At 39.4% G+C, this 12958-nt stretch overlaps 1 protein-coding gene across 1 annotated transcript in view; it reads left to right on the top strand.

The window, feature by feature from the left end:
• The window catches only part of ADGRV1 (adhesion G protein-coupled receptor V1), a 566041-nt gene extending 554089 nt beyond the window's left edge, over positions 1–11952 (top strand). The window contains 2 exon segments of the mRNA XM_017886717.1: positions 450–627; positions 11510–11952. Of these exon segments, the coding sequence (XP_017742206.1) occupies positions 450–627; positions 11510–11628 (297 nt within the window). The 3' untranslated portion in view covers positions 11629–11952.
• The last annotated feature ends 1006 nt before the right edge of the window (positions 11953–12958 follow it).

The raw sequence follows: 12958 nt of genomic DNA, 5'->3' as shown, positions 1-12958 counted from the left end.
GTCTCCCACCTCAGCCTCCTGAGTAGCTGGGAATACAGGTGCACACCACCACACCCAGCTAATTTTTTACATTTTAAAATTGTTTGTAGATATGGAGGTCTCACCGTCTTGTCCAGGTGGGTCTCTAACTCCTGGGATCAAGCAATCCTCCCACCAAAATCTAAGGCCAGGCATGGTGGTTCACACCTGTAATCATAGCACTTTGAGAAGTTGAGGCAGGATCTCTTGAGCCCAGGAATTTGAGACCAGCCTGAGCAATGTAGTGAGACTCCATCTCTACAAAAAATATATATATATAAGTAAGTAAAGGTCTAGTTTCAAAACAGTGCCACCACCCTTTAACAAGGTCTTTGTAAGGAAAGGCAGAGATCAGTTGTTCATATGCGTTTCATAGTGAATGTGTATGCATTCATATTATGATTTTTTTTTCCCCCATCCCAATCCAAAAGGTGCCACCTGACTGGGAGAGAGCATCCTTCCAACAGGCCAGTCAGGCCAGCCCTGATTTAAAGCCAAGTCCACAAAATGGAGCCACGTTCCCATCCTCTGGAGGATATGGCCAGGGGTCACTGATAGCTGATGAGGAGTCCCAGGAGTTTGATGATTTGATATTTGCACTGAAAACTGGTATGTATGAACTCATGAACCACATTACAAGTAGGCACTCTTGCTATGTTACAATTTATATTTTCTTCCCATGAAGTTGCAAAGTACTCAGTCACCCTTAGCACATCCTGATTCTCATGACCCATTCCTAATCCCGGGAAAACTCTAGGATATTTTGTTCTTGGCACAAAATATAAGACAACCTAAAAATAATTTACAACTTGCTTTCAAAAAAGGCATACTCTAGCTAAATGTAAATATCCCTGTCCTGGAATCTTGCTAGAACACGAAGATACTATTAAGTTTGCTATAGACAGTCGATAGGGATCTCACTGAGGGAGTTTTGCCTCTGGCCTGCCAAAGAGACCTTCTTATGGAGTGCCTTTGAAGCAGAAACTTTCAAAGGCAACATAATGAGCATGGTATAGTTCTATAATTTCCAAGGGCTATCACATACAATAATTCTTTGACCCTCCTATATATTCAGTCCCACTCAACTTTGAGACCCCAGTGAATAGTTCTTACAGAATGAGAGGAAAACAGTCCTAAAGGTCCCAACTCATCAGCATATGATGCGAGAAACAGGCTAAGGCAATAAAAGACCACAAAACCGCCTGATTAAAGGTCACATGCTCCTGGGTGAAACAGTTAGTGGATATCATTCTTTCCTGTGTGTCTAAATGATAGCTGCATTCATAATAGAAATATAATGGATATTTTATTGGGGAAATTCTATTTTGAACATTAAAAGAAAACCATAAAGTAATTTGAGTTGTTTTCAAATCAAATATGCAGTTTAAAATTGCTTTTCCTCAGAAAAATTTTGAACTGACACCTATAAAAATCCCAGTGCATTTTAATTTCAAGATATCCACATGAGCAAGAAGATATGTCCATGCCCTGTTGAAGTTATTGAAATATTTATTGGGAAGTGCATTTTACTATCTTATAGTTTTATTGTTTGGCTCTAAAGTATATTGCTTTGCTAAAACATTTTTCTTCATTATTTTGAAGTTAAAAGTTTACATTATATCTTGAAAATACTCCAAAATGCCTAAGAATAACAGCATATTTTCACGTATCATATTTTACAACCTTCCCAAGGTTACATAGTTAAGAAATAGCAGCAGTGCGAAGCAGCAGAAGCAGGCCACCTGACCCTGAGACCATGCTCTCAGTCACTGTGCCACAACCACCTTGCGAGTGCTTTGTTAAGAATGGCAAATCCGATCTGTATTAGTCCATTCTCACACTGCTATGAAGAAATACCAGAGACTGGGCAATTTATAAAGGAAAGAGGTTTAATTGACTCACATGGCTGGGGAGGCTTCAGGAAACGTACAATCATGGCGGAAGGCAAAGGAGAAGCAGGCACCTTCTTCACGGTGGCAGGACAGAGTGAGTGCAAGCAGGGGAAATGCCAGACACTTGTAAAACCATCAGATCTTGTGAGACTCATTCACTATCACAAGAATAGCATAGGGTAAACCGCCCCCATGATCCAATTGCCTCCACCTGGTCCTGCCATCCACAGGTGGAGAATATGGGGCTAGAATTACAATTATAATTGAATTGTACAATTACAATTGAATCTTACAGTTCAAGATGAGATTTTGGGTGGGGACACAGCCAAATCATATCACTATAGAAAGGAATAAGAACTCAACCCTACACTCACATTAGTGCTTAGAATAACCTTTGCTAGATATTGTTGAATGCTGAGTGAGTGGATGAATTTGAACAATGAAGCTTAGAGTTTGCTAGGAAAAATAGGCATTCACACAAACATGAAATAAGAAAGAATAAAGTAATGGAGAGAGTTATAAATGACAGAGGAGATGAAGAGGTAACAAAAAATTCTCTATTAATTCTTGAAGGATGTATAGGTTTTAAGCAAGTAAAGAATGGAGGAAAGGGCATTAGGAACTGAGAGAATAGAATTAGCAGGAGCCCAGAGGCTTAACGGCATGTGTCCTCTTTTAGAACCTGTGCTGCTGTGGCAGGGGCAGAGAGTAAGAGAAGCCAGGCAGCAGAAGGCAGGCCTGACAGGTAGCTTGCCGGCACCATCGATTGTCTACTAGAGTTCCCCAGCTGGGTTTCAGCAAATACCTGCCCTTAGCTATTCATAGTCATTCCTCAATGGGAGGATCCCTGACCCAGTGTATTTGAGAAATTGCAGAGATTCACAATTCACATTAGCATTTTAGCAGCTCTGAAATGTTCTAGACAAAGGAAACCCATTTTGCTTAATTTAACCTGGTCTTTCCAGAACACTAGCAATACATTCATTTTGGGGAAGCAGAACACTCACTGATACTTTGTGTAATATTAAAATGCTATTTGGATGCCATGGTAAGGAGTGAGACTTTTATAGAGCATAGTGAGCCATGTAGGCTTTGGAGGAAAGGAATGGCATGTTCCTATTGGTTTTGAGGCAAAATAACTCTTATGAAAGTATGAAGAAATAAATTTACAAGCAACATCACAAAGGCTGGGAGGTTATTACAGTGTTCCAAAAGAATGAGGTTAAGGCCTCAAATCTAGAGAGTGGAAATAAAAATGAGAAGACGAGCTTCCCAACAGGAGGAATGCTGAGGAAAAACTGAGGGACAATCTTCCAAAGCTCATGCTTCTCATCATGATGGCTGACTGAAGGAAAAGTATATAGAGCATTTGTTTGTTTATGCTAATAAACAAATAGATTTGGTTTAGCAAACATGCAGGAGAAAACTGTTAAGTTCAGATGTGGACATCAGGCCTGGTGGCTCCTAAATATTCAGGTTTGGATCTTAAGTGAGGGACCAGGGTAAAAGGGAATGATTTGAAATGCATCAGCACAGAGACTATATTTGAAGCTATGAAGATGAAAAAGGTTGATCTGGGAGAATGGAAGGAGAGAGAAGAGAAGAAAGGAAAAGAGATGAGGAAGTCAGGGGAGAAGAAGGAAGGGAAACAAGAATATTATAGAAAATACCAACATTGAAAGAGTGAATTAGAAGACAGTCTCACAAAGAAGCTGTAGCAAGTTCAGAAAGAAAACCAAAGAGGAAGGAGTTTCAGGAAGGAAGAAATGATTGGCTGGATAAAACGTTCCTTAAAGTCGGGGCTGAAAAGGGACTTTCAGACTACAAGTAGTTCTCAGGGCAGATTATGTCCTCACTGCTACAGTGTCATCAGTTGTTGAAGTTATGACACCGGAAACATAAAGTGAATTCTTGGAACATAATTAAATTAGATCTATATTACATTACATCTTATATTTATATAACAACTATGAAGTGCATTCGGTTCTAGAATGTAAGGAATGTCTTGCTTACTTATAGATTTGGTTCAGCATTCCTTTAGAGTTCCCTGAACTCACTAGGAAATAAATACTTTAAAAGACCAAAATAACAATCTCTAACACTTGGTTCCCTATATTCTTAGAAAAAGTACTGTAGTAATCAAGTATCAGCCACTGGACACTTTCCCTCCTAGAATATGGTCAAATAAAGGATCAGTCTACATGCCATTCTGTCTACAGCAGTTATAATTGACTCATAAGGCCAGATTCAGCCCAACAAAGTGCTGTGCTTGATCCATATAACATCTTAACATTTTTTGAGCCAATATTAAAATTTAGAGCTATTTTCCAAAATGTAGAATTTCTAGAAAAATCTAGCAACAGAGTCTTTGAAGTCGAGCACAGCACTGCTTGCTTGGAACTGAGTAGTAGCAGCCCCTTTGGACATGAGCTCTTCCATTTTCTAGTGTCTACTAGGCCCATGTCACTGGTTTATGCAAACATCCTTGGCCACTAGGACATTTGAGTTTGCAAACCTTGATCTATCTCAGGTCCACCTTCACTATGGCCTACTCCAAGTCAAGTACTGAAACAGTGGGTCTTCCATGTCTCTTTCATTTGAAACAACTTGTCAAAGCTATGGAGCCTTTTGCATATGTTTAAAAAGTTTTTCATAATCAGTTTAAATAGTATCAAATAATGTAATTTCCACTGTATCATACATTTTGGTGTTTGAAAACAAAAATTTTACATTATTTTTTTAAACTAACCCAAAGGCTCTTTGCTAACTACCTTAGCAATGTAATACCTAGTTATTCATTTTTTAAATATATGAACAGGCTTTTTTTTATAATTGGAAATTTGACATCTCTTTCTTTTCTCCTTGAACTTTTTATTTCCATTCTACTTTCTCCATGGAATTTTATCCTACTATAATATGTTTCATACTTACAATTCATTTTACTCATATTTCTCTCCAACAGAACATGTTTTTAAATTAGAACTTAATTTTTTTCTGTGGCCATGAGACTCTAAAGTGTTCAAAATTTCTTTTATACTGTGACCATCACAATTATTCCTAGTGTACAGCTCAACAAATCAACATGAGTAACAGAAACATCTGTTTTGGTAAATGATTGTCAAAAATGAAAAAGACTAATCAGAATAATAGATATGGAAATTCAAGATCTGGGAATGTATTCCTTTAAAGCTGTCCTTCCCATACCACCTTGTACTCCTTGAAAAGGCATCATGTACCACAAGTTAAAGGAATCCCAGCCTGAAGACTTCTACTGCAGGTGCTTTACATCCTGCAGAGGCATTGACCTGGAGTGATGTGCAGCATTAGATTATGAGGAGGGGCCGCCAGCTCCCACATTGACCCCTGACTTTAGCCAAATCGTTAACCACCTCTTCTCACCTATAAAAATCCTACATTGCAAAGATTTCCATATTCTCAAATAACAGTTTCTACCATGTATCTGATAATTTTCTACTTGAGATTATGTGACAGTGAGCCACCAATTTCTGCCCATGTCCTAGGCTTTCTGGCACGCCTCCAATCTCTCCTTACATCTGCAGCCAACCTTAGAGAACACTGTAAATTGAAGGCAAAATGGGCCTTTGGCATTCAACAGCCATTCTTTTTAACCTCCTCCTTTCTTAGCTATAGCATCATTCGTAATAAAGTTTTCTATAAACAGGTAAAAGATAAAAGCTTTTCTGTGGTTTTACATCTTAGTAGAAAACTCTTAAAAACCAAAACCTACAAGGTGGAAAAAAGTTCATTTTTAATTGTGGGACTTCAGGCACTGTGGTAGTATCAGATGAAAAGTGATTTGTCTATCCTTCTCAAATTGTACCACCTGTTAATCAGGTTTGTTCTATGTACTTCCCTTACCCTAATATCCTGCACTAAAATATGTGTCGGAGAGTATGTAAGAATCAAGACAGAGGTTAATAAGTCACAAATGAGCAAGTAGGTCACAAGAATAGGAAGCATGGTCCATCCAATGCAAATTCCACATAGAAGCAGGAAGGGTGGCCAGATGAACATGTAGAAATAAGAATCTGGCCTAGTCCTGGGCCAGAGTTTATGTTCTGAAAAACCGGGATTCATCTCAGTATCCCTGGATATGTAACAGTGCTGAGTATCTCAGTTGATGCTCCATATTAGATGGATGGATGGATGGATGGGATTCAGGAAGAGTGACTAGGCCTCTCAATAGCCACCGATACTATTTCCTGTGCCCTTTTAATCTCCCCTTAGAATTCATCATCTTTCAGTTAGGAATAATGTTCAGATATTCAAGCACATACTAAAATGCTTGTATTAATTCAGTAGGTAGAATGCCTTTACTGAGTGCAATAGAGAGAATTTAATGTCAGAATGCCATAATAAGGGGCAAGCAGGAGAGCTAACACTCTTTAGCTAAGACATTCTCTTTTTAATTGTTAAGATTAACCGTGAGAAAAACTATATCTCTAAAAGAGAAAGCTTAAGTAGTCAGTTTCCAGATTAAAAAACATCATCACTTCTTTACAAGCATTTACAAATGTGTCAGCAGACTCCAAATTCATGTTTAACAGCTGCAAATAAATTCTGATGTGAGCAAGACAATGTTTTTGAAGCCACTGTGTTAGTGCATACTTAGTTGCATACTTCAAACTTATATTAAAGGCAAGTATATTAAAACGGTTTGATCTAAAGTAGAAGCCCTGTCCCATAAACCAGTCATGGACTTCTTTTCAATCTAATTTTAGCCATATTACATTTTAAAATTTAGAAAAAAACACTATTAACATTTCTAATTTTAAGTTAAAATATTTGACTTTCTATGAGAAATCCACATTTCATTCTAAAAAAAAGATGACATAAGATCAGGAGATCAAGACCATCCTGGCTAACATGGTGAAACTCCGTCTCTACTAAAAATACAAAAAAATTAGCCGGACGTGGTGGCGGGCACCTGTAGTCCCAGCTACTCGGAGGCTGAGGCGGGAGAATGGCGTGAACCCGGGAGGTGGAGCTTGCAGTGAGCTGAGATCCGGCCACTGCACTCCAGCCTGGGTGACACAGCGAGACTCCGTCTCAAAAAAAAAAAAAAAAAAGATGACATAATGTCTTTCAATTATTTGTTCTTGAAGTACATCAGCACTTCCACAGGCAAGTGAGACACTGAGTTCTAGACTAGTGGTATCCTGATTATTAGTTTTTTGTTTGTTTGTTTGTTTGTTTTAAATAGAGCTGTCTAATGTATCATCAGTGTCCCCAAGACTTTAGGAGAGTGGGAACAGTCACCCTGGGACAGCCTCCATTTTAGGGAAGAGGAGAAAGTTCCAAGCAAACTAGAACAGAGACTCAGGGTGAGGGTAGGATGGAAAGGAATGTCTCTACATTCTTAACAAGGTGTGCCTTGAGTACTGGCATTTCTGTGTTGATCCCAAGTTGACAAGATTCCTGAAAATGTCAAGCTTAGAACATATTGGGCTTAGAAAGGAGTCTTTCTTCAGCGGGGGCTTCTCCCAGAATGACTAACCTGATTCCCCACCATCCCCAGCCCCCTGGCTTCCTGGTGTTATCCCAGGCCGATGACATCAATGTCATGGTAAACATTTCCCTATCGGAAACCTAGACATAATTTATTTTTCAGTTAGAAGAAAATAGATGACAAGTCCTTGAACACAAATGAAAACATTCAGAATCAAGGCCCAAAATACTCAAACTTCTCCAAGAACTCATCAATAAATTTCTCTTTGCAAGATATCACATCAAACCACAATGACTTATTTAACTTCAAGAAATTCTGCAGCCCAGTGTAGTAAACAAAGTTAGGTGAGAATCAAAATGGAAAAGTGGAATTTTGAAAGATTTTGATTTTTTTCCTCAGAAAAAGATGGAAGGGGTATGGTCTTTGGATCATTGTCACATTGATGTGGGCCACTCAACTAGCACCTCTCATCCTCACTCAGTCCCTGCATCTATAAAACAGGACTGATAGTCACCCTATCCTAACCAAAGTATATTAAAATGTTAAGAAAAGGTGAAGCTCATGGTGAATGTAAATTATTAGTTTTAGTTCCTTTATGATTGCCTGGTCTGTTGACCAAAGGAAAGTGTCCCTGTTATCTCAGTCGCTGGATTTTTCTTAAACTTTTGGTTTTAAATTTAAGCATGGAAACACCTTTCAGAAAATCAGGATACTTACTGCAAACTACCCACCTATATCATTTAATGAATTGCAAAGAGATGGGAGACCTGGTTTGTGCTCCCAGGTCTCGGCTTGTTACACTTGTGTGTAATATATGCCTTTTCTGAGTCTCAGTGAGGGATGAGAATTTGAATATTTGTGCATTTCTTTGAACTGGGAAGAAACTGCAAAGGATGATGAGGTGGGTCAGGTACATGTGGTGACTCAAGAGGAGTCTAGAACTTGCTTACATATCTTGAGTTGCTAAACAAGCTCAGCATGCTTTCAATAAGGCAGAGCTTGTCTTTCTAGTGTGCTTTGTCCCAGGTGTCATCACACGCTTTATGATGTATTCCTAGTGGAATCTAGAGCAGGCAGACACTGAAATCACTGGGAGTTGGTACTAGTTAAATGATTTGGCCTTAGTCTTCCCTGAGGCTAATCATGGGGTCCTCTCTGTTCCTCCCTAGTGCTTCCATATTTAGCTCTTCCTTGCTACAGGCTCCAGGGCCTTAGTAACCTCCTTATAGAATGGCCACTATCTTACAATTCACTGAGGTACTTCCAAATAACACAGTTCTCCTGTTCCCAGCAGAGAAACATGGGCCATTTGTCCTTCGAAGTCCTGGAAGTAGACACAAATGTTACCTTCGGGGGCCAAGCATTATTTATGGTATTACATAAATGATTGAAGAGGGCTGGGTGAAAACAGAGATAAACTGAAGGACTGCCTGGTCCATGGGTTTTCTTGTTGTTGTTTTTTGTTTGTTTTGTAATGCAGAAATGCAGGCCCAGTGTTGCCTGATCTTCTGGTTGTCTTTTGGTTTTGTTTTGTTTTTTGTTTGTTTTTGTTTTTGTTTTTTCAAGAGAAACCAGAAATCTGATTTTTTTATGCGAAATTGTTAAATTTTAGCAACTTACTGAATTTTTTTTTTTTTTGAGACGGAGTCTCGCTCTGTCGTCCAGGCTGGAGTGCAGTGGCGCGATCTCGGCTCACTGCAAGCTCCGCCTCCCGGGTTCACGCCATTCGCCTGCCTCAGCCTCCCGAGTATCTGGGACTACAGGCGCCCGCCACCTCGCCCGGCTAATTTTTTGTATTTTTAGTAGAGACGGGGTTTCACCGTGTTAGCCAGGATGGTCTCGACCTCCTGATCTCATGATCCGCCCGCCTCGGCCTCCCAAAGTGCTGGGATTACAGGCTTGAGCCACCGCGCCCAGCCAAGCAACTTACTAAATTTTTAAAAATACATTGTCATTGGCAATATTCTGGTTCTTGAAGAAAAGAGTTTATGGGTGTTAAGCATTTTACTTTATGGCTTATGTATACATTATAGATAGGAGTATTATTAAATTTATCATCAAAACCTGGGCAATGTGAGAGAATAAAGGGGACGTGATTAATGATTCTGTCAGGGACGAGAACTTTTCACATTTTATGTCCTCCAGCTCCCTATTTTAATAAAATGGAAAAATAAGTATCTGTAAAAAGTATAGAGATGGGCCTTGATGGACAGGCAGGAAGACACTCAGGCTGGAATTAACATGTTGCATTCAGGGCATCAGGAGACCTGATCAGTTTCAGAGAAAGCTCTCCAAAAGGCAGTGGTTGGGATACATCTATTTGATAGGCTAGAGACAGATTAAGGACTGATTTGAAAGCCAAAGCAGAAGGTTCCCAACTCAGTGCAACTGGCAATAGGAACTAACATTTGTTCTTGAGAAGGAGAGGGCAGCGGAATACAGAACAGACCAGAGGAACAGAACAGGAGATGAGATGGAACAGGCAGGTTCACGACTTAGGATGCAGAGCACAGTTTATTACTACATTCAGCAGACATTTACTGAACACCTGCAGTGTGCTGAGCACTGTCCTATGAGCTAGGAGACAAAGATAGGAAGGACATAATCCAGTGGGGGAGTCAGAAATTTTAAAAAGAGAATCATCCTGTTTCAAGGGGTAGCAGAGTTGATACTGGTAGGAAGAGTGGAGGCAGCCACATGAAGGAGGTGGGAAGTGAGAAGAGCACCCCAGGCAGAGGTGCCAATATAAGAACGTGGTATGAAAAGGCAGTGACCTGCTGCTCCATGTCCTGAGCTTGGAAACCCTAGTGAGACATTAGGAGAGAATGCAGGCAAGAGGATCCTGCAGGCCTTGAGGCAGGGCAGAAGACAAGGCCACCAGAAATGATGCAGCAGGAGGAAATGTATGAGAACGCCGAAGAGGTCTAGAAAGAGCCAGCAGATCAGAGGATGAGATGGGCAAATACCATGTCACAGAAGCAAAAGGAGGAAGTGGAGTTTCAACAGTGGCCTTTAACAGAGAGAGTGCGAAGGTCAGAGACCCAGAAGAAGAAGGGCTTGGCTAGAAGGTCACTAGTAGGCTCTGGCTTCCATTTCCAGATAGGCTAAGATTAAGCTAATTCACCATTTTCCCACAACTGTCAACTCTGCAGAATTGCCTTTTCTTCATCTCAGAAAGGGAAATCCCAGCTGCCTAAGCAACCGGCTTTTCACTTTCCTCCTTGTTTGCAGAGTCTAGTGGGGCTGGCCCTGGTAACCTCTGGTGATTCATCCAGCACACCCTATGACCACATCCCCATTGTGTGTGTGTAGAGAGAGGATGAGAGTTAATGTGTTCCTCTGAACTGTATTACAAAAGAAAAGAACATTGTTCTCTAGAAATATGAAAGAAAAGAAAAGAACAAGGTGTTACTCTAGCATAGTTTTAAGTTTTCTCAATTATCTGAGTTGTAAAAAACAAAACAAAAAAAAAACAAAACAAAGTAGCAAATAGTGGAGCTTCCTCAAAACAGATTCTGAGCACTGTCAGTAGTTAACTGCTGTGGTGGAATTCCTGTGTGGATCTATTTTGGCACTGTGTTATGTAATTATTTTTATCTTAGGATCAGATATGAATCATTCAGAGCCAATGTCTTCAGGGCACTGGTGTGACTCCAGGTGTTCTCACATACCTGTCTTTCTTCTCAGATCACTGCCCAACACTGAATCTCAAGTGATGGACCTCAGTGCATATGAGCTCGGGGCCTATATGTTTTGTAACAGCAAATCCTACCCCACTGGTGAAAAAGTCTAATAACCTGACTGGTTTTCTATTTGGATGAGACCCCAGTTGAGAGATTATATTCTGGTAATAGGTTACACCTGTCCACCACGTGGAAACAAACAATAAAGATTGAGAACCCAAATGTGTGTCTTTAGAAATTAATCTGTACATTTTAAAAAACTATCAAAGGAAACGTAAAAGATAGTTTCATAATTGTTAGGTATTAATAATATCTATTCTAAATGTATAGCTTATTTTTTACTAATATAATAGAAATAAAAAGAATTGGACCTAATATAAATTGATTCTTAAGAATTCACTGCATTAATAGTTCGGATTTTTGTGTTCATTCTATTTCTGTGGCAGGTGCTGGTCTCAGTGTCAGTGACAATGAATCTGGTCAAGGCAGCCAGGAGGGGGGCACCTTGACTGACTCTCAGATCGTGGAGCTCAGGAGGATACCCATCGCCGACACTCACCTCTAGCACCTCACTAACCATTTGACTGAGCCCATTTTCATATTTGTATCAGCTTTTGTGCTAAAACTCTCTAAGTACATCCACCTGTGTAATAGGACCCTGTGAATTGTACTGGATGATTAACACAAAAGTGATTGTTGTATTTGGAGTATAAATTACTGATTGTGTGTGACCTGAAAATTCACTGCTATAAGAAAGATGGAGTCAGTTTGTATCAGTTAATAGGATGTTCATATTCCGAGAATGTTAGTTGTTTTTTTAAATCATCCTATATGGCTAACATTGTTTAATGAAAGTAATGCTCAATAAAGCAATAGAATCTATTTGGTATCATCCAGCTTCATTATTCATAAAGAAACATTGTACATAGGCAAAAAAAGCTAACTCTATATGTAGATGATGACAGGCACCCTGTGCCATCTTGCATGAATCCAAGTGATCCAGATTCAAGACTTCACTGCAGCTAGAAGACTTTAATTCCTGAAAAATGTAAACTGGTCTGTCTGTTGATGATCCTGCACCTAAATGTTGATGGGATTACTGAATTTGGCCTAGTCTTTCAACAGTATGTATTTCTGCTCATTATAAAATTAGGGATCTGAACATTTCTCAGAATGAATGTTCTGTCCCCAGTTAAAAATAACTCCATCAAACATTTTTTCATGCAGTTAAGAAGAGGATCTTTCAAACAATACAGAGTTTGTTTTAGAGAAACATTTCTCGGTTTAGATTTTTCAGTCTTTCTTTGTCTTGGAATGAGACATCAGAAAGTCTATCCCGGAACAAACGCTGTGGTGTTTGTGATGATTTCATTAACTGTGGTTCCAGAAGAATCATCAGGAACAGAACAAGTTTGTCCTGAGGAAGCCATTTTGATTTTTTATTTTGGAATTCTTAAATATGTTTGAGAAAATCAGTATCATCTCAAGAAAGGTTAAAAAGATTAGTTAAGAGAAAATTTTGTTCTGCTAATAATTTGCCTTAGAGCCATAATTAAAAGATCCAAGTGCTTTTTCGTCGCTACTAAGGGTGGCTTTATTTGTTATAAAGTCTGAGGTGGCATTATTTATCTTGATAAATTATAAAATGTCTCCTTTTCCTGTGAGTCCTCCCCTTCCCCTACCCCATTCATCTTATATTGAGTTTTGATAAGTAGACTGTCACTGTAAGTAGAAAACGAAGAGTCAGGAGCAGTGGCTTATGCCTGCAATCCCAGCACTTTGGGAGGCCAAGGCGGGAGGATCCCTTGAGTCCAGGAGTTCAAAACTAGCCTGGGTCACATGGCAAAACTCTGTACAAAAAAAAAAAAAAAAAAAAAAAAAAATAAAAATTTTAA

The sequence above is a fragment of the Rhinopithecus bieti genome, unplaced genomic scaffold (genome assembly GCF_001698545.2).
Source record: "Rhinopithecus bieti isolate Rb0 unplaced genomic scaffold, ASM169854v2 scaffold_15252, whole genome shotgun sequence".
Classification (NCBI taxonomy): Eukaryota; Metazoa; Chordata; class Mammalia; order Primates; family Cercopithecidae; genus Rhinopithecus; species Rhinopithecus bieti.
The sequence above is the reverse complement of the archived record's forward strand: the minus strand, read 5'-3'. Positions and strand labels throughout refer to the sequence as shown.